This window comes from Mustela erminea, chromosome 7, assembly GCF_009829155.1.
Source record: "Mustela erminea isolate mMusErm1 chromosome 7, mMusErm1.Pri, whole genome shotgun sequence".
Taxonomy (NCBI): Eukaryota; Metazoa; Chordata; class Mammalia; order Carnivora; family Mustelidae; genus Mustela; species Mustela erminea.
The window spans coordinates 140867044-140885151 of NC_045620.1; the positions used below are offsets into that span (position 1 = coordinate 140867044).

The 18108-nt window shown below is 59.5% G+C and overlaps 1 protein-coding gene across 3 annotated transcripts in view; it reads left to right on the forward strand.

Moving 5' to 3' along the window:
- The window catches only part of PXDN (peroxidasin), a 68223-nt gene that overhangs the window by 13343 nt on the left and 36772 nt on the right, over positions 1 to 18108 (forward strand). For all 3 annotated transcript variants that reach the window (XM_032353467.1, XM_032353465.1, XM_032353466.1), the window contains exon 2: positions 17717 to 17788. In XM_032353467.1, coding sequence (XP_032209358.1) covers positions 17717 to 17788 — 72 coding nt within the window. The remainder of the gene's footprint in view (positions 1 to 17716; positions 17789 to 18108) is intronic.

Here is an 18108-nt window from a genome sequence, read left to right on the forward strand (position 1 = left end):
GCTCAGAGAGCAGCTCTGTCTCCCGCTCTGCAGCTCTGCAGGGGTGATCTCCGTTAACCCCTTCAGCTGCTGAAGTCCTGGGATCCTGTAAGTAGGCTGCACATCAGCGTGCCCGGGTGTGCCCGACCGTTAATTTCGTGTGCCACCTTGGCTGGGCCGTAGTACCCTACATTTGGTGAGACGTTATTCTAGACGTCACTGAGTCAGTGGCCTTTGAGGAAAGCAGATCCTCCTCCACAGGGAGGGTGAGCCTCACTCAAGCAGGTAAAGGCCTTGGTGAGAAGTTTGGGAGTGCCCCGAGCAGCAAGGAATTATGTCAGCAGAAGGCCTCGGCCCTCAGCAGCGCTTTCCCGGGCCTCCGGCCTGCTGGCCCATCCTGCAGATTCTGGGCTGACCAACCTTCCGCAGTGAATGTCTCCTTAACATAAACACGCCCTCCTGTGTATGGATCCAAGCGCGCGCACGCCCCATTGGTCTGTTTCTCTAGACGGGCCTGACCCATGCCGTGTCCTTGTGGAGTGTCCGGCGACCGTGCTTGTCCCGCCACAGCTGGGTAGATCTGGTGGGCATCTGACCACGGTCAGTCCGTGTGCTGGCCAGTTGCTGAGGGTCAGGCCTAGTGTTGACGGCTCTCTGGGGAATCAGAGCTAGAAAATACTAAGGGACTCAGCAGTTGGCCGCAGACGCCGACACCTGCAGGCTGTGGCTGTAGACGGGTGCAGAGCCGCCCCCTGAGCCCTGTTGGCAGGCACAGAGCCCTGAGGATGCAGAGGGGGTCGGAGTGCACGCCAGGCCCGTAAGCACCCCGTGCACTACAGGGTGCCCGTGCCTGCGCCCCTCCCCACGGCCCCAGCCTCACCAGCTCCCTGCAACGGAGAGGAGCTGGTGTCGGCAGCGGCCTCCGCTCCTGCAAGTCCTTAAATGGGTTTTTTCACTTGAGCCAAAAATAGTGGAAAAACTTGATTACTTTGTTTCGGAACATTGTTTCGAGGAGGAAGGAAGCTCCCGTTTTAGTTACGGATTATTATTTAAGCGAGACCTTTAAGAAGGCGTCGAAAGCGCGCTAAGGACAAAACAGAAAAATCCTTGTGATTTTGCTGCCGGTGCTCTGGGCGTGGAACGTTGCCTGTCCTCCTGCACGTCCGTGTTTCTGTGGTGTGGGTTTGCTTCTCTCCGCCAGGAGGTCATCCACGCTGCCGTCCCTGCAGCCCGCACCGTCGCCCTTGCTGTCCTGTGTGCTGAGCTCAGAGGGCAACCGAAGACGTCTCCTTGGCACCAGCAGCTGGTCCCCATCGGGCTCTCCCGTGCTCACCCCCAAGGAGGTCATTTTCTGTGCTTGGTCATTGTCGTGACTCCCTGAGCACCTGCCAGTAGCCCCACTTTTCGGAGAGGGAGGCCGGTCATGGTTGTCGGGGCAGGTTGGGGCGGAGCCTGGGCCCCTGGAGGGGGCTGCCCGTAGTCGGGTCCCCATGCACAGGGCTCTTCCGGGACACGTGCCCGGAACGTGTGCATCGGTGTGGGGGCGTGGTCTAGTCTGGCCGGCCCCTGTGCGGTGCGGGCTCAGGGCGAGAGCGCTGCCAGGGACTCGTCTGAGTGTGTGCGGTCGGAGGAGGGAGTCCTGACCGTCGCAGGACTTGCCTGAATGGACCCCTTCTGTGGGCTTCTTGACACATGGGGGCCGTGGGGGCCAGAATGCTGGGCCCTTCTGCCCGGTGGTCCCCCCGGCACCCCCCTCCTCCGGAGTTCCCTCTGCCCTTTCCACTCTGGCGGGCACCGTTCCCAGCGTTGGCAGGCGTCCACGCTGGTGAGGGGCCATCTGCTGGCCTGCCTGCTCCCTCCTCTCCCAGCCCTGCCTCTCACTTCCCGCAGCTTGTCGGACTTACAGACAAAGGGACAGGGACTCAGAGAAGGAGCAGGCTCAGGCCCCCCAGGGAGGCTAGGGGGTCTGCTAGTGTGTGAGTGGTGGTTGGTTCTGGGCGGGTTAGGATCGACCCGCAGGGGGTGAGTAGCGTACACGCACGCGGCAGGTTGGTGGCAGGCTGTCCTGCAGGAGCAGGTTGGTTCCAGTGGCTGGTAGATCCTGGGGTCGGTCGGAGCACAGAGTAATGGGGTGTGTTCCTGCCATAGGGGATAGAGCGGGCCGGGGCCCTGGGTGTGTGTGGTCTGTGGTGTGTGGAGCACAGACCAGTACTGTGCATCCGTGGAGTCGACCGTGGGTGCCCGGAACCCAGATCAGCTGTTTCAGAAGCTCAATTCAAGCCCGGCGTCCGCCTCTGTGCCCCACACGGAGGCCAGAAGACGTGCCCCAGAGGCCGCCCGCCGGGTCACATCCGGGCTTTGCGTCCCGAGGCGGGCTGTGCTCTCCTCGGCGGTGCCTCTCTTCATGGGTTCTGATGTGTCCACGCCCCGGGGGGATCCTCCCCGTCGCCCTGTCCCCCGTCCCTGCCCCTTTGAACCCCCTGCCTTTGCCCTGGGCCCATGCTGGGCTCCGAGAGGCAGGGGCTGATTTCTGTCGCTCTAAGGAGGGGGCAGCTCGGGAGGCCTAACTGGCGTCCAGTGAGTCGTGGTCTTTCCTTGTTTTCTGGAGCAGTTCTGTCGATTTTGGGTGCTTCTGGCAAGGGTTTGTGTGGGCCTGCGACGCGTGTTCCCAGGCTGAGTCACAGGAGACGGTCCCATATTCTTGAACGCGGTCGCTTCCTAACCGCTCCGAGCCGGGCCCGGTTCCTCCGTGCGCGCGGTGGGGACAGGCCCAGGTGCGGACGCTCTCACCCAGGCCGAAGTCTGGAATCTGAGATCCGGCCGGGTCCGTTTGCCGCCGGTGGTTCCCCGGATCAGGGAGGGTCCTCTTGCTCTTACCAGTCAGCTGCGCTGGAGGGTCTCTGGGGTCATCTGTCCCGGACGGTGGCGGCGGGCCTGGGGTGGGGGTGCGGCCGCTCTGGGGACCCAGCTGTGGGGGCGTCAACCGCCTGCCCCCGCCCCAGCTGAGATGAGTCAGGGCGTTGCCTCCGGGGCGGCTCCCTCCTTGGCACTGGCGAGAACAAACAACGGAACAGAAACTGAACGGACCCATGTACTTAAATTAAGGTTTTTACCAAGTTTTGTTGTACTTGAAGGAAAAGGGCACGGACTGTCTTAGGAGAACGGTTGCTCCCACGCCGGTTTTGTTCAGCACCTACTCCACGGTGGCCGGCGATGGCCAGGCACTGGCTGCAACGCCCGGTGTCGCGGGGGGTCCGCGGGCAGGCTCAGAGCAGGGCGGGTGTCCCGGTGACCGCACGCTCAGACGGCATCCCAGACGTGAGGCGCTGCGGGAGGGCACGGGCGCAGGAGTGCTTTCCCGTCAGGCACTTGGACAGGTGCTCACGATGGTGACTCTGACTCCGAATGCTGGGTCAGTCTTGAGGAGCGAGGTATGGGGGAGCCTCCTGCCGGCCGTGGGGCTCCGTGAGCACAGTCCGAGAGCTGGGACAGCACGGGGTGCGCCTGGGGACGGGGCTGGCGGCAGCGTGTTCAGGGAGCAGGAGTGGCGGGGCCCCCCGCAGGTGCAGGCTGAGGACCGGAGGCTCTGCAGGGTGGGTTGGGGGGCGGGGAGCGGAGTGGGCTGTGACGACGGCCATCGATGCTGAGGTCCTGGCAGAGGTTTCGGACGGAGAGACCCTCCGGGTCCCGCGCTGGCGTCGACACATCCGCGGCCGGCCCGTGAGCAAACACTGCCGGCCTGAGCCGCAGGTCAAGCTGGTGTTCCGGTGTTTGTTTGTTTTTTAATGAAAGAGAACTCTATTGCTTTAATGAAATATTTTTTTTCCAGTTTGTTAGTTCTGTTTCTCATTTTATCCACATATACTATAGTTTGTGTTTCTGAAAGAAAACATCTTCAAAAATGACCAAATAATGCGTCTAAAAACGAGCAGTGCTTTCTTAATACCGTCCAGTGTCCCATAGGTGTTTCCCTTCCCAAGTATCGGTGTGTGCACGTCTGGGTGTGCCGCACATGCGTGTGCACAAGTGTGCGTATGTGCATGCGTGCGGGGCTGTCAGTAGTGGGCTCGCGGCGCTCCCTGCTCGCCGCTGGAGGTTTAGGTGCGCTCCCCAGTGCGTGTCTTGAGGCATTTCTTACAGAGCGAACAGATCGGGGTCCCGTGGAGTGTCCGTGCCCCAGACGTTGGCGATGTCTTCTGTGCGTGACGGGCGTCTGACCGTGTAGTCCCATGGCCGGTTGTGGGGGTACGAGATCCATCCGTCCTTCTCCGGCAAGTGGCTTCTTGGTGGCGCGCCACGCCCGGGTGCACGTGGCGTGTGGTGGCCCTTCCTCTCCAGGAATGTTTGGGTCGATGGATCTTTGGTTTCCTGCGACGCTGGCCAGACTCAGTCCCTGAGATGTGCCCTCAGTGGACTCTGGGCTGTTACCGCTGCCACCCCCCACCCGACTTCCGGCTGTGACGCCTTCTGGGTGCACGAGAGCCTCCCCGCAGCCGCCCTGGCCGGTCTGGCTAGAGCTGCTCCCGCGGCAGGTAGGCGGGGCCTCCGTGGCGGCCCTTCTCCCAGTGGGAACAGACCGTGTCAGGGGCGTCGTGCTGCAGCGGAGTGCGTGTGTGCACACACGTGTATGCGTGTGTACATGCGTGTGCACACACACACGTGCACACATTATTCTTGTTTCCCACGGATGAGGCCTGGGATGCAGGGTGAAGTTTGCTCGTGCCGGGGAGGGGGTGGGCGCCCTTTGAGGCCTGTGCTGCCCACTGTGGGGGCCCTGGGCCAGAGGCCGGCGTCCAGGGCTCTGTCCCCGGAGGGCCCCAGCGGCCAGCCTGGCAGTGCGTCCGGCTCCCACCATTCTCACCACAGGCTGCTCGGCTCCTGCAGGCCCGAGTGGGAGCCCGGCTCGGCCCGAGGGCGGGTGGACCCGTCGTCCGGCCTGTGATGCACAGACGTCACCGGGCCCAGACGCGCTTCCCCGAGAGGAGACACTCGCTTACCCGCACTCGCATCCTGTTTTCAAAACAGGACAACTGCACATGCATGTTCCCGGAAAAGCAGGAGCTCCCGCCTCCGCGGCCGGGATCCTGTTGGAGCCGTCCTGCTGGGATCTTGCCCTGTTTCTTGGCTGTTTTCTTGGCTGTTTCTAATCAGGACGATGTCCGCGGGTGCTGTTTGCCCTGACACACTTAGCTGGAGAGAATGGATTCCATGCTCACCCAGGCAGGTCTCCGTGCCTCCTTGCCGGCCTAGAAGAGGAGTGGGGCCGCTTTCCCTCGAATTACACGGCTGTCCTCGGGTTAACCCCTGCGTGCCGGGTTCTCTGGGACACAACAAAACAGCCTTGGGAAAAGCCTGTGGTACACAATTCTGGTTTTATTTTTCCCCCTCTCTGGGTCTGGAAAGTAAGAAAAATACTGATTTCATTTTTATACACCCGTGGAGGAAGTTTGGGATTGTTTTCCCCCAGAGGAAACAGACACATGACCTAGTAGGTTTATTCTGTTCACGTGTGGGGGAGGGAAGGCTTTGCGCAGACGAGCTTCGTTGCCTGTGGCTCGAAAACGGCACGTTCTGAACCGTGAAGCCTAGGGGTCTGTCCGTAGGACACGGTGGGAGGGACAGGGCATAGGGCCCTCACCGGGCCTCCTTCCCAGCAACCGGGGCTCCTGGATCGGGGGCTCGCGGGGCGGCGAAAGTGACTGGTGGGTCTGCAACCCGTGAGCAGTGGTGGGCAGGGCAAGGCCGTCCTCGACGCCGACTCCCGGGGCTGGGCGAGTTGTAACCGGTGCTGCGGACGCTTGGGGACTTTTCTGCTCAAGGGCTGTTTGCAGACCACCGGCTCCAGAGTTGCCGCGGGCGTCCAGAACCCCTTCACTCTCCTGCTGGACCCCCATGCCACTGGCCCAAGCGCAGAGCTGCCTCCCGCCTCCGAATGTCCCCGCTTCCTTCACCACCCGCAGGACAGCAGGGGTCTCGGGCTCAGGACAGCCACCAGGCTGCTCCGCTTTGACCAGGAGATGTCCCCTCACGTGGCGGACATCTGGAAGCAGCAGCGCGGGCCGTGCGTCCCCCGTCCGAGCCTCTGCCTGCTCAGGCCCCCGGTGCGTCCCTCCGTGGCCGTCTCGTTCTGGTCACGTTCTTGTTGGGTTTTCGTCTGCCTGTTGTCGTGGGCGGCAGGTCTGTGTGTAGCTGGGGTCCCTCTGCTTCAGGCCGCATGTGGTGACCCTGTCGGGGGCAGGGGACCAGCCTTGGAGGAGTTCCTCCCTTCTGCCCTGCTCCTCCGGGGTCACCTGGGTTGTGTCACGTAACGAGGCTCTGCCCTGCTCTCTGTGTCGCGCGTGGAAGTGTGAACCCTGAGCAACAACGTTACACAGTCAGGACCGGTTAAGTGTCGCGCATTACAGATCCAAGTGATGGTGTTGCCTTTGCGAAGGGAGTAGTGTCACTAAATCCCGGAGAATTCTAGTATTTCAGTATCGTTGCTGCCTTTATACATTTACTAATAAAGGGAAACCTTCCAATACCTAAAACCAAAATAGAAACTTTTGTGTATGGTTTTCCTTTGAATGGGTCAGTACCTTGATTGAGTTCTAAAAATCAGTTTTCTTTTAAGGTTTTCTGTCCCGGGCTTCGAACTGTTCTCACTTGTTTCTGTTTTAAAGTGTATATTGGAGAAAAAAATCCGCCTGCCTTTCCTGTTTTCATTATGTACATCACTGCGTACCCTTACCAGCCAGACTTGTAAGGCATCGATCAGAAGGCTCCCTGCTGCTGGCCTTCCGCGGAGGTGGGGGACCCTGCAGGTGGTAGGGCCGGGCCTCCCCGTTCCGCAAGCGCTGGGCTCGGGGACACGGTGACAAGTCAGTGCCCGGGAGCCGGGGGCTGAGGACTAGTCACGCCCCATTTCCCCGCCTCTCCGTAAGCGGGGCCTCTGGAGCAGGAAGGAGGCTCCTCAGCCCGGAGCCCCTCCCCCAGGGCAGGACCCGCCCGGGTTCTCCTGGTACTGACTGTCCTCCTCCTGTCCACCTCCCTGATGGGGCCTCCCCCACCCCGTCCACACCTGCGAGCCACGACAGGCCTTCCTGCTGCTTCGGAGGCGCAGCCGGCGCGGGACGGTAGCGGGCCAGGTTGTAGCCCGGCCCGGGAGCCTCTGTGAGCGGCAGCATCCGGGGGTGAGCGGTAGCCGCGCGCGCCCCGGTCCGTGGGACGCAGACACGCAGTCCAGTTACCCACTTTCTCTGGGTTCCGCGCCGAGGGCAGGCCGCGCGGAGCAGGAGGCCCCTGGCCGCGTCTCCCCCCGTCTCCGGGGCTGCCGGCCGAGCAGAGGGCGGTGCTTGCTTTTGTCTTGGGCCTCCCGGTGCCCTTGTCTGGGAAGCAGCCCCCACGTCTGCTGGTTCCTGTGCGTGCCACCCGGAAAAGGGGTGCTCAGCCTGCCCTCTGGGATGGGGGGCCAGCAGGGCTGGAGGGGTCCCGCCCGGCAACGGGAGCCGTCAGAGCGTTACCGCGTTCTACAAGCACCGTCCGCAGCGGCGCGGGACGGAAGGCGAGTCTATGGGCTGCTCCTTGATTGCACCCGCCACAGCAGCCCGGGCCTCCAGCACCTGGGCGTCCGGCCACCCTAGAGTTCTGGAAGTCGGACGTGGGTTAGGCCCTCCTCCTGTCCTGTCGCAGGCTCTTTGCACGTCAGGGCGTCGCGGCCAGAGCCCTGCATGGCCGCCGTGTGGCAGCTGGCCTGGTTGTCTCTGTCGGGGGCGGCCGGCCTGGTCGTCTCTTGTCCAGAAACACCTGCTCGTATGCGTTTCATTACTCTGCACTGGGTTTCCCTTTGCTGACCTGCATTTTTTTTTTTTTTTTATGATTTTAGTAGCTTGGGTAGAGAAGGGAGTTTGTGCCTTTTCCTTACAGACAACATGGGCCTCCCGGGCTTAGCAAACCCTTGAATGCGAATCAGGGTCAGAAAGACCTCTGGAGGCAGGACGGATGGGCCAAGATAAACAGGATGAAATTTGTGTCTGCGCTGGCTTTGAGTCATGCTTCAGAATCGTGCCGGTGGCCCCCGGGGAGGACGGGGACCGACGGGGAGGGCCATGCCGCGTCAGCCCCTGAGCCTCCTCTTGGGACGTTGATTACGTACGGTGACGAGCCGGAGGGGCTCAGTGGGCCTCCTTCCCCGCTCGGCTGGGGATTCTCTGGGCTGAGCCCCCCTGGGCCACCTCTCATCCTGCCTTCGCTTGCTCGCGAGGACGCCTAGAGCCTCCCTCCTGCCTCCGTCCTCGGCTCCTTCAGCTCCTTCTCTGCCTCGTCCTGTCTCCTCCCTGCGTCCGTGAGCTCTTCATCGCCGGTGTTGTGTGTGCGTTTGTGCAGCCTCTAATCATCTCTGAAAGAAGGTAGAGACGGAAGCCAATGAACGTGATTTATCGCTGTGGACAAACGTCCCACGACTGCAGCCAGGCTCCTGTGTTTTCACATCTACTCAGGAAATACTGAATTAAGCTTTATTTTTAAAAGATTTTGCTCATTTGTTTGAGAATGAGAAAGGGAGCGAGCGAACGGGGGAGGGGCAGAGGCGGAGGGAGAGGGAATCCCAAACCGACGTCGAGTGGAGTGTGGACCCCCACACGGGCGCCGTCTCAGGACCCCAAGATCACAGCCTGAGCCAAAACCAGCCGTTGGAATCTCAACGGACTGTGTCGCGGGGTCGCCCGTAAGTCACCCTTTAGAAAACGTGAGCTGCGCACGTGCGGGTTTTAGGGGAAACGCGACGGGAAAGGCCCAGTGAAGCACAGGCCAGAAGGCCCCAGACGGGCGCTCGGTTCTGTCTTCGGAGAGGGTCGAGTTCCCGCCCAGGTGATGCCGAGCTCTGTCCGTCTGTCCCAGCGGAGGACACGAGGGTCCCGGTCAGAGACGGATGCCCTTACGGCTTCCACTCGGCAGCCGGCGCCGCGTCCTGCTCCTGTGGTCCCTGAGTCCTCGAGTCCGTTGGCGGTGATGTGGGGCTCTGCTCCGTGGGGCGGGAGCGCTGAGCCTGGAGATGGCCTTCAGGGCTGGGGGGGCAGGCTACCCTTCGACTGCACAGGACATGGCCTCATCCTTCAAGGCTGCCAGCTGCACACACTGCCCCAAGGGATGGCCCCAGGGCAAGCGGTCTGTGCCACATTCTCAGGACAGCCTGCAGAAAGAGGCGGGCTTGGGGTTGATGCTCTCCACGCTGGTCAGCCTGTTCCGGGGAGGGCAGTGGGCTGTGGGAGCTGTGTTTGAAGATGGGCACACGCACACCAGCCTCAGAGGTGTGACGGGTCTGTGCTCGCGGGCTCCGTCTGCTGAAGAAGAGCGTGCAGACCAGAACCTGCTCTGGCACAGGGAGTGTCTCCTGAGGGCCGCCTTCGCCCCCAGGAGCTGGGACGGTCCCGCCGGACTACAGGGCTCCTCGTCGGCATTGCCCACAGGGCCTGCTCCTTCCCTCCTCTCATGTGCTGACCCCCACCGCGCTCTGCTCAGGGGCAGACCTCCATCTGTCTGTGCTTTCTACTCAAGACCTCCCTCCATCTCCTTGAGCCCAGCCAGAGGCATGACGGTGACAGTTCCGTGTGGGGAACACGTCAGGGCCCGCTTCCCTGTGAGGTCACGTACTGCGCTGTCTCTGTGGAAGTGACCAGTCTCCAGCAGGTGCACAGCACATGTCAGCTCTTCGATGGGTGACTGTCCTCTCTCCCAGCAGTGCTGCTTGCGGGAACCTGTCCAGAAATACTACTGCAAAGATCCAAATGCTACTAACAGAAAGGTAGTCATTGCATGCTGTTTATAACTGCGCAGACTGATGGCGGTCCGTGACCCCTGAGGAGCCCAGCAGTGAGCACAGACGGGGCCCCTGGGTAGCGGGAGAGAATGAACTGAGAGCTTACTCTGGGGACGGAAGTGAGTGAAAGGTGCAGGTGCACGGCATGTGGCTCTCCTGCTAGAGAGGAAGGAATCAGAGCCAGCGGCAGTGAGCGGGGAGAGCAGAGGGTCCGCTGTGAGAGGGCGGGGGGGAGGCGCCCCAGTGAGCTTGGGGGACGGGCCCACAGTGGTGTGCACCAGGGAAGGTGCGGCGGGCTGTCCTCAGAGACAGCTGGTGACAGGTCCACGTGCCTTTCGGGAGGGCGGGGCCCTGAAGAGGGGCTGCTTGTGTGCAGGGCTGGTCCCGGCTGCCTGCTGCTCTGCGTCGGGATTCTGAGTCTGTCCCGGCACGTTTCTCGTGAAGGATCCCGTTAGCGCAGGTGCCTCCTGCAGTTCTTTGTAGTTACGCGGCATAGATGGTCTCTAAACAGACGGTCGTGGCTTTGCCCAAAGTGGTCACTGCCGTTGGCGCCAAGCCTGGTGCAAGTTCTTCCTTTTCTGCACACCGGGGTGAGGTTTACAGACCGGAGTTCGGCGTGCCCTGTAATCACCGAGCTGCAGGAATCCACCTAAAATGACGTGTGTCCCCACAGGGCCGCCTGACCTGGTCTTGGAGGCCAAGTCCGGCTCCCTGAGCAGACGCGATGCCCTCGCAGGACAGGGACAGCCTGGAGGACGAGGGCATCCGGTGGGCGCGGCCACAGAAGGGGTCTTGCCGGAGAGCGGGGGTGACGTCTGGGTGCTAGGAACGGGTGGCAGGAGTGGGCCGTGTTGGGTCCTGAGTGACATGAGATCGTCCGATGGGGCCGGGCCTCTCCGTGCGGGGGCGGGAAGGAGGAGCGAACGGTGGGCAACTCTGATTGAAAACAGCGGGCCTGGCGGTGCCTCAGGGGCAGGAAGCAAAGGAGACCCGGGGTCAGCTTCTGGGTCACCTGTCCCGGTGGCTGAAGGTGCCGATGCTCCTGGTGGAACTCAAGAGGAAAACAGGATCTTGGGGGAAAAGCTGGCTTTGGCCAAAGATGGTGAAGTTCAAGGGGCCTTGGGGCGTCCTGGGGGAGGCCGGTGGTTCCCTGTGCCCAGAGAGGCCAGGTGGCCCCTGTGTCTCCCCCACTTGTTCACGGAGCAGAGTGGGAGCTGCTGTCCGTTTCTCAGGTGAAATGCTCGATTTCAGCTAGCGGAGGCTGTGGGGTTCGTGGTCCCCCAGGGTCTGTAGAGTCTGGTCCATCCCGCCCCTGGCCCCGCTGTGACCAAGCAGGGAGCAGCGGAGGGGGCACAGGGTCCCCCGCACGCGCTAGGCCTGCTCCCAGGGAGTCGCGCCCATGCCGGGCCAAAGCCCAGCGTCTCTGCTTCGGAGTGGACGTGGCAGACAGCTAGGGAAGGCGCACACCATGCAGGCACACGGATAGCGTTCAGCCCTAGGATGGCGGAAGGCTGTACACACTCAACAGACACCGTATCTGGGATTTGGGTTTTGATGGTTTCTGGAGCTAGTGGGACCGGATGCTTACACTCAGGAGTTCCCCAGAATTAATGCTAAGTGTTGCCCCTTCCCACCTCGAGGAAGTGCGGGGCCAGAGAAACCCTCTCGGCGTGCAGAAGGGCCTGGAACAACCGTGGAGAATCAGCAGGATTCTGCGAGGGAGACCGTTCAAAACAGAAGTCGATTTAAACGTTATATTAAGGGGTGCCTGGGTGGCTCAGTGGGTTAAGCCTCTGCCTGCAGCTCAGGTCATGGTCTCAGGGTCCTGGGATTGAGCCCCGCATCGGGCTCTCTGCTCAGCGGGGAGCCTGCTTCCTCCTCTCTCTCTCTCTGTCTGCCTCTCTGCCTACTTGTGATCTCTGTCTGTCAAATAAATAAATAAAATCTTAAAAAAAAAAAGTTATATTAGAAAGGCTAACAAACGGCAGCACGGCAGGCAAGAAGTTTGAGGTGATTCGCTTTGTTTTAATGTTTCCGTGATTGCAAACTCCTACCAGAAACCCTACCAGAAAAAAGCGGAAACAAGAAACTGAGCACCTGGAGGGTCTGGGACGCAGCGTCTGTCAGCGTCTTGCCACGTCTCACAGCAGATCGCAGGACGGCCGCTGGTTGGAGCCGGAGGGGCTGCCCAGCCCGGGGTGTCTCTCGTCCCTCCCCCAGCTCACGCTTTGGGACCTTTCTCAGCAACATGGCCAAACCACTGGGCAACATTCAGCCAAATCGCAAAAAAAGTTATCAGAGAAAATCAAAGGGAATCATTAAGATTTCTACCATGAAGTTCACCTTGTAATCTTTGGTGATTTTTAAAAGAAAACGCTTTTTCCTATTCACTAAAGCGACACACGTTTAAATTTACCTTTAAATAGAAAAATTAAAATAGAAATAGGAAAAATAGAAAATGATTTGTCCACAAATTCGAAATTCCACAGCATGTCCTGTTTGAGAACCGGAATTCAGTCGCATTTAAGCCTGTCTCAGCATCGGAACTTGACCAGTGCTGCTTGTCCGACGAGGTCGCGAGAACGACCCTGTTTACTTCTCTGACAGCGAGCGTGTGCACACGCGTGCGCCGGCGGGGTGCGGCGGCATCTCAAGCCGACTCCCACTGAGCACGGAGCTGGGTGCGGGGCTCGATCTCACGGCTGAGATCACAGCCTGAGCAGAAAGAAAGGGTCCGATTCTCAACCAGCTGAGCCGCCCAGGAGCCCCCAAGTGACTCGTGGATGAACCGTGGGGCGGGGCCGTCCCGTCAGCTCCCCCCAGCAGGGCTGAACCGCCTTCTCCACACAGGCTCCCAGGCGGGGCCCCGGCTGCCCGTCGTGCTGCTCCCAGGGAGTGACCCGGGCCTCCCTGAGCCTGGCCGGTCTCAGTTTCTGAATGCGGGGATTTCTTCTAACCTAACGCGGATTCTTCTCCTCCCCTCCTAAAGCCGACCACGTGTACCTTGCTGTCGTGTGTTAGAAGCCAGACCGGGCGGATGTGGACCGTGAAGCTCCCCGTGGTCTTGCTCTGAAGTCACCGTGTCTAGGATCCCGGGACTCCCCGCCCTTTGAGTCTCCTCGGGGCGCCGCTCCCTGTTGTGTGCTTCCGGCATTCAGGGAAGGCGTCTGGCGGATCCTGCAGGACCCCGAGGGGAGGTCACGGTGCTTGTCTGCAGGAGGCTGGATGCTGTAGGAGCACTTCGCACAGACATGCTCTCCGGTGGTCCCCTTCTAGAGGGTTAGATATTCTGTCTCCCCAGGCTGCACAGACTGTATTTCCAAAGTTACAGAATGGGGGGTGCTTAGAGTATAACTTCGTTAACCGGCTCGCATTAATCAAAGCTTCGTGTCAGTGATGACCGAGGGCCAAGGACCTGACGTGTGGGAGTAGCAGACATCTGCTGCATGCATGCGTGGGTGTGGACGCGTGGGCTTGTGCGTGCAGATGCCATGCACATGACCCCACACACATGCACAGGGCTGTAAGCACACACGGTCACACACGTGCACGCGCCTGTAAGAACGCGTGCCATCATACACGTGCACCCGGCTGTAAGCACGTGTGCCGTCACACGTGCCCACGGCTGTAAACACGCCTGCCGTCACACGCGTGCCCACGGCTGCCTCCCTAGCATCACTGATGAGCAGTGCTTTCAAACTTCACCTTGCTCTTCCTGGAGAGATTATTAAAACTCTGGTTCCCAGGCCCACCCAGAGTGTCTGAGGCTGTAGGTTTGGGGTGGGGCTCTGAATTGGCTGTTCTAGCATGTTCCCAGGAGATGCTGTTGCTGCTGCTGACCCGGGGACCCTGCTGGGAACAGTGCTTAAGAGAATCCTCACTGTCACTGAATTAATAAACCCCTCCCGGTACTTCCTGCAGACTGGGAGTCAGTTCAGGTGGAACACGGCCTCTGCGACCTGTGGTTAGGACTTGGAATTGGGTTCCTATTGGAAATGCATGACATCTGCCTTCTTTGGGCCTGTCTCTCCGGGCCCGTGGCCACGTGGCCTCCGATCGACTCTCCTGCGGCTGCTCCGAGGCCCGCCGTCTCTGCGAGGCCCCTCAACGTGTACAAGGTTACAGTGACCGCATAGGTGCGGTCCCCTGCATCCTCAGACCATGCACTTCCGGCATCCTGCCCTCAAGGTCACGCTGTTTTCTGCCCTATGCAAGAGGCTGAGTCCGTGCAAGGACTTTCCATGTCAGCTGTTAGTGTGCTTCAGTTCCAGAATCTCCGTTTGGTTCCTTTTTTTTGTTTATTTTTCTTGGCTCTGTTGGAATGCGGGCCTCTGTGTGCCCTCTCCCTGGCTGGGTGGGCGTGTGGTCTTCTCTGAGGGTCTGCAGGGAATCCGGGAGGGGGCCTGGTTGCTGTCCACCATGTAAGTTAAGATGTTGCAGCAGTTCCGTTTAGAGAGACTGGTTACTTACACCGACTTTCTGTAACTGTGTCAGCCGTGCGCGTACGGCAGCGCCTAACCCGTGTACCGGTGCGTTAACCACGCTGAACTCCGCTCGCCACCCCCAGGGTGTTCACATCTGGCGTGCGTGTCCCCGCACCCCAGGTCTCTGCGAGGCCCCCTGCCCGGGCGCTCAGAGCTGGGGTGCGGCGGCCGCCAGGCGCGGCCTCCCTCCGTGCCTTCCCAGGGCTCCGGGCACGGGCCTCACACCCGCAGGCCGGCCTTGCGGCGTCCGGAGGTGGCCGAGGCGTCTGTCCCTCAGCGGCCTGCTTGCCAGGTTCCGGGGCTTCCGTGTGCTTCCCTGTGTGTTGGGTCTGACAGGGAGGCGGCGTCAGAAGCTGCCTGTGCCCAGCCACCGTCCTTCCTGAGGACTTGGGGCCTGGCTTCTTGGTGGTGTGATGTCCCGGCCGAGTGTGTTGCGCGCCCGCGCCTGTGGCGGTCCAGTTCCTGGGGATGTCGACTCCGCGTAGGCCCAGGGCGTTCTGTCCGAGTCCCGGGCGAGCCCGCGTTCGTCCCACGCGAGGACAGAGCTTCCCATCACCTCTGTTCATGCTGCGGCTCAGCTAGCCCGTCTGTGCCCCTGAATCGGACCCATTTCCCACGGGGGACGCGGCCTCCGGAGACACCCGCCCTCCTCTTGGGGACGTGATTTCGGCGTCTCGGCAGCCAAACCGCCTCCGTGTCCTCACTGTGGATACAGATCAGCTTCTCCTGGATTTAAGTGCCACAGGTCGGTGCAGGGGGCCGCGTTCCCAGAGAGCGTGCTGGTGGCTCTGGGGACCGGGAGAGCACAGGGTGAGGGCCCGGTCCACCGCGCAGGGCAGCTGGGGACCGACGCCTGGGGCCTCCGCTACCCTGGACCCTGACCCAGAGCCGAGAAGCGGATGCCCCAAAGTTCTACATTTCGTTTGCTCGCTCCTAAGTCAACACAATTCATTTTAGTGACTTAAATACTTTCTGAAAAGCCTTTTCTCGCACCGTAAACTAGAACTGATTGTTCAAATCATTTATGACACTTGAGTTGGCTCAAAATGGTCAGATTCCTGAAAAGTTTGTGAAGAGGTCAGTGAGCGTCACTCCTGACGCAGACCAAGTGTTGCTCCGGGAGCCCTTTCTTGGTTTCCCAGGGCTGCCTGCGCAGAGCCCCACGCATGGAGCTCCAGCACAAGTCGTCAGTCCGCAGGTCTGGGCGGCAGCCGCGGTCGAGGTCCTTCCAGGGCGCTGGGAGAGAATCACTCCGCCTCCCGGACTCCCTGCCTTGGCTGGCCTGTGGCCGGATCTCCCCCTTCTTTGAGGGCACCAGTCCTGCTGGAGCAGGGCCATCCTCATGCTGCGGTGATGTTGTTGTAAGTAGGTGTCTCTGCAGAGACTTGTTCCGCGTCCGCTCAGTGGCACCGACTCGGACTTCATGGGAATGGGGGCCCCCAGTTGCTCCCATAGTAACCCTGGGACTCCATATTGTGGGGGTTGAGCCTGTGAGCAGGGAATCTTTTTTTTTTTCAATTTAAAATTTTTTTTTAATTTAAAATTTTTAAATTTTTAAATTTTAGTGTTCCAGAATCTGTTGTTTGTGCAGCACACCCAGGGCTCCATGCAGTCGGTGCCCTCCACAGTACCCACCACCAGGCTCCCCCAACCCCCCACCCCCTTCCCTCCAAAATCCTCCGTTTGTTCCTCAGAGTCCACGGTCTCTCATGGTCCGTCTCCCCCTCCGACTTCCCCCCATTCAGTTCTCCTCTCCATCTCCCCATGTCCTCCGTGTTACTCCTTATGCTCCACAAGAAAGTGAAACCATATGATAATTGACTCTCTCTGCTTGACTTATTTCACTCAGCATAATCTCCTCCAGGCCCGTCCATGTTGCTACAGAAGTTGGGTATTCGTCCTTTCTGATGAAGGCGTAATACTCCATAGTGTATATGGACCACATCTTCCTTATCCATTCGTCCATTGAAGGGCATCTTGGTTCTTTCCACAGTTTGGCGACCGTGTTCATTGCTGCTATGAACATTGGGGTACAGATGGCCCTTCTTTTCACGACATCTGTATCTTTGGGGTAAATACCCAGGAGTGCAATGGCAGGGTCATAGGGAAGCTCTATTTTTAATTTCTTGAGGAGTCTCCACACTGTTCTCCAAAGAGGCTGCACCAACCTGCATTCCCACCAACAGTGGAAGAGGGTTCCCCTTTCTCCACATCCTCTCCAACACATGTTGTTTCCTGTTTTGTTAATTTTGCCCATTCTAACTGGTGTAAGGTGGTCTCTCAGTGTGGTTTTAATTTGCATCTCCCTGATGGCTAGTGAGGATGAACATTTTTTCATGTGTCTGTTAACTATTTGTATGTCTTCATTCGAGAAGTGTCTTCATGTCTTCAGCCCATTTTTTTACATGATTATCTGTTTTGTGTGTGTTGAGTTTGAGGAGTTCTTTATAGATCTTGGATATCAGCTCTTTATCTGTACTGTCATTTGTGAGTATCTTCCATTTGTGGGTTGCCTCTTTGTTTTGTTGGCTGTTTCCTTTGAGCAGGGAATCTTAAGTTTTCCAAGACTCTTTGATAAAGAAAGTGGTCTTTATTTACTTTTCTGTGATTTTCATAAATACTGCATTTATAGACTAATTTTAAATGATAGATTTCAATTAAATTTACAGCTTTTATGTTTCTTACTTTAATTGGTAGATTTTAGTTGGGGGGTAAGAATGGACACGTGCGCACCTTCTGCCCCTGAGCTTGTGGTCCCGGAGCTCGTTCCTGTTCTGTGCAGGGGCCCCTCTACCTGCTGCTTCCCCCCATGCCGCCAGCAGCCGCGGGCAGCCCTGTCTCCCCGTGGACGTGGCCTCGTGCTCTGGTCTCCCCTGGGCTGCTCAGGTCGTCCCTCTGTCCACAAGAAACCAGTAGCTGTGCTCCAGCACACATGTAACCATCCGCAAGAACCGCGTGGAAGTGCGGAGTTTGGGCTCACACGCTGGGTGTGTGGATCTTCCTGGGTCACCAGGAGCTCTGAACTCATCCAGAAAACATTGCAGGCAGTTTGCGGCTGGACCCCCGAACTCCAGCTCGAGAGACTGTGGAGAGGCTGCCAAAGCATTTTCGCTCTCCCAGAGCCGGGGCTGTACGCGCCGGTCGACGCTGGGTTTGTGGGGGGAGGGCTCGCTGACCCTCAGGGTCTGCAGAAGGTGGGTGTGTGGTTCGAGGAGGTTTTTATTTGCTGTCATCTCAGCACACTCCTGAGACGTGGACTCGCCGCCGTCATCCAGATGAACCCTCAGTCGTCCCGCTGGCCTCCGTGAAGGCACGACTGGTCCAGGAACTGGGCTGCGGGGTTCCATTCCTTACGTGGCTCAGCGTCGTGCCAGAACTCAGTGAGAGGACACAGCACCAGTGACGCCTGCATATTTCTCTGCATAAATGCATTTCTTGTTTGTGTTTTCTCCCCTAGGGATCTGCGCTTTAACAGAATCAGGGAGATCCAGCCTGGGGCGTTCAGAAAGCTGAGAAACTTGAACACGTTGTAAGTCCGAACATCACATTCTGTTGGGACCCGGCAGGAAACACACCTGGGGTCAGCCCCGGTTATCTGTGGTCGGGCAGGAACGGGGGGCGTGGACACGGGTCGCTGGAACAGAACGTGTGCATTGAGATGTCAGGCCGTGGAACCTGAGCTCGGCCTCTGTCCTATCTTGTCTGACATCGTGGACCTATGTGGGTCCCTTATAAGTAGGTGTGACCCAGACCCCGTGGCCGTGTGTCCTCTTGTCTTTCTGTGAGTGCCTCGGTCCCAGGCTGGGCCAGACCCTTCACCTTTGTACGAGGTCAGGACCCATTGCAGGG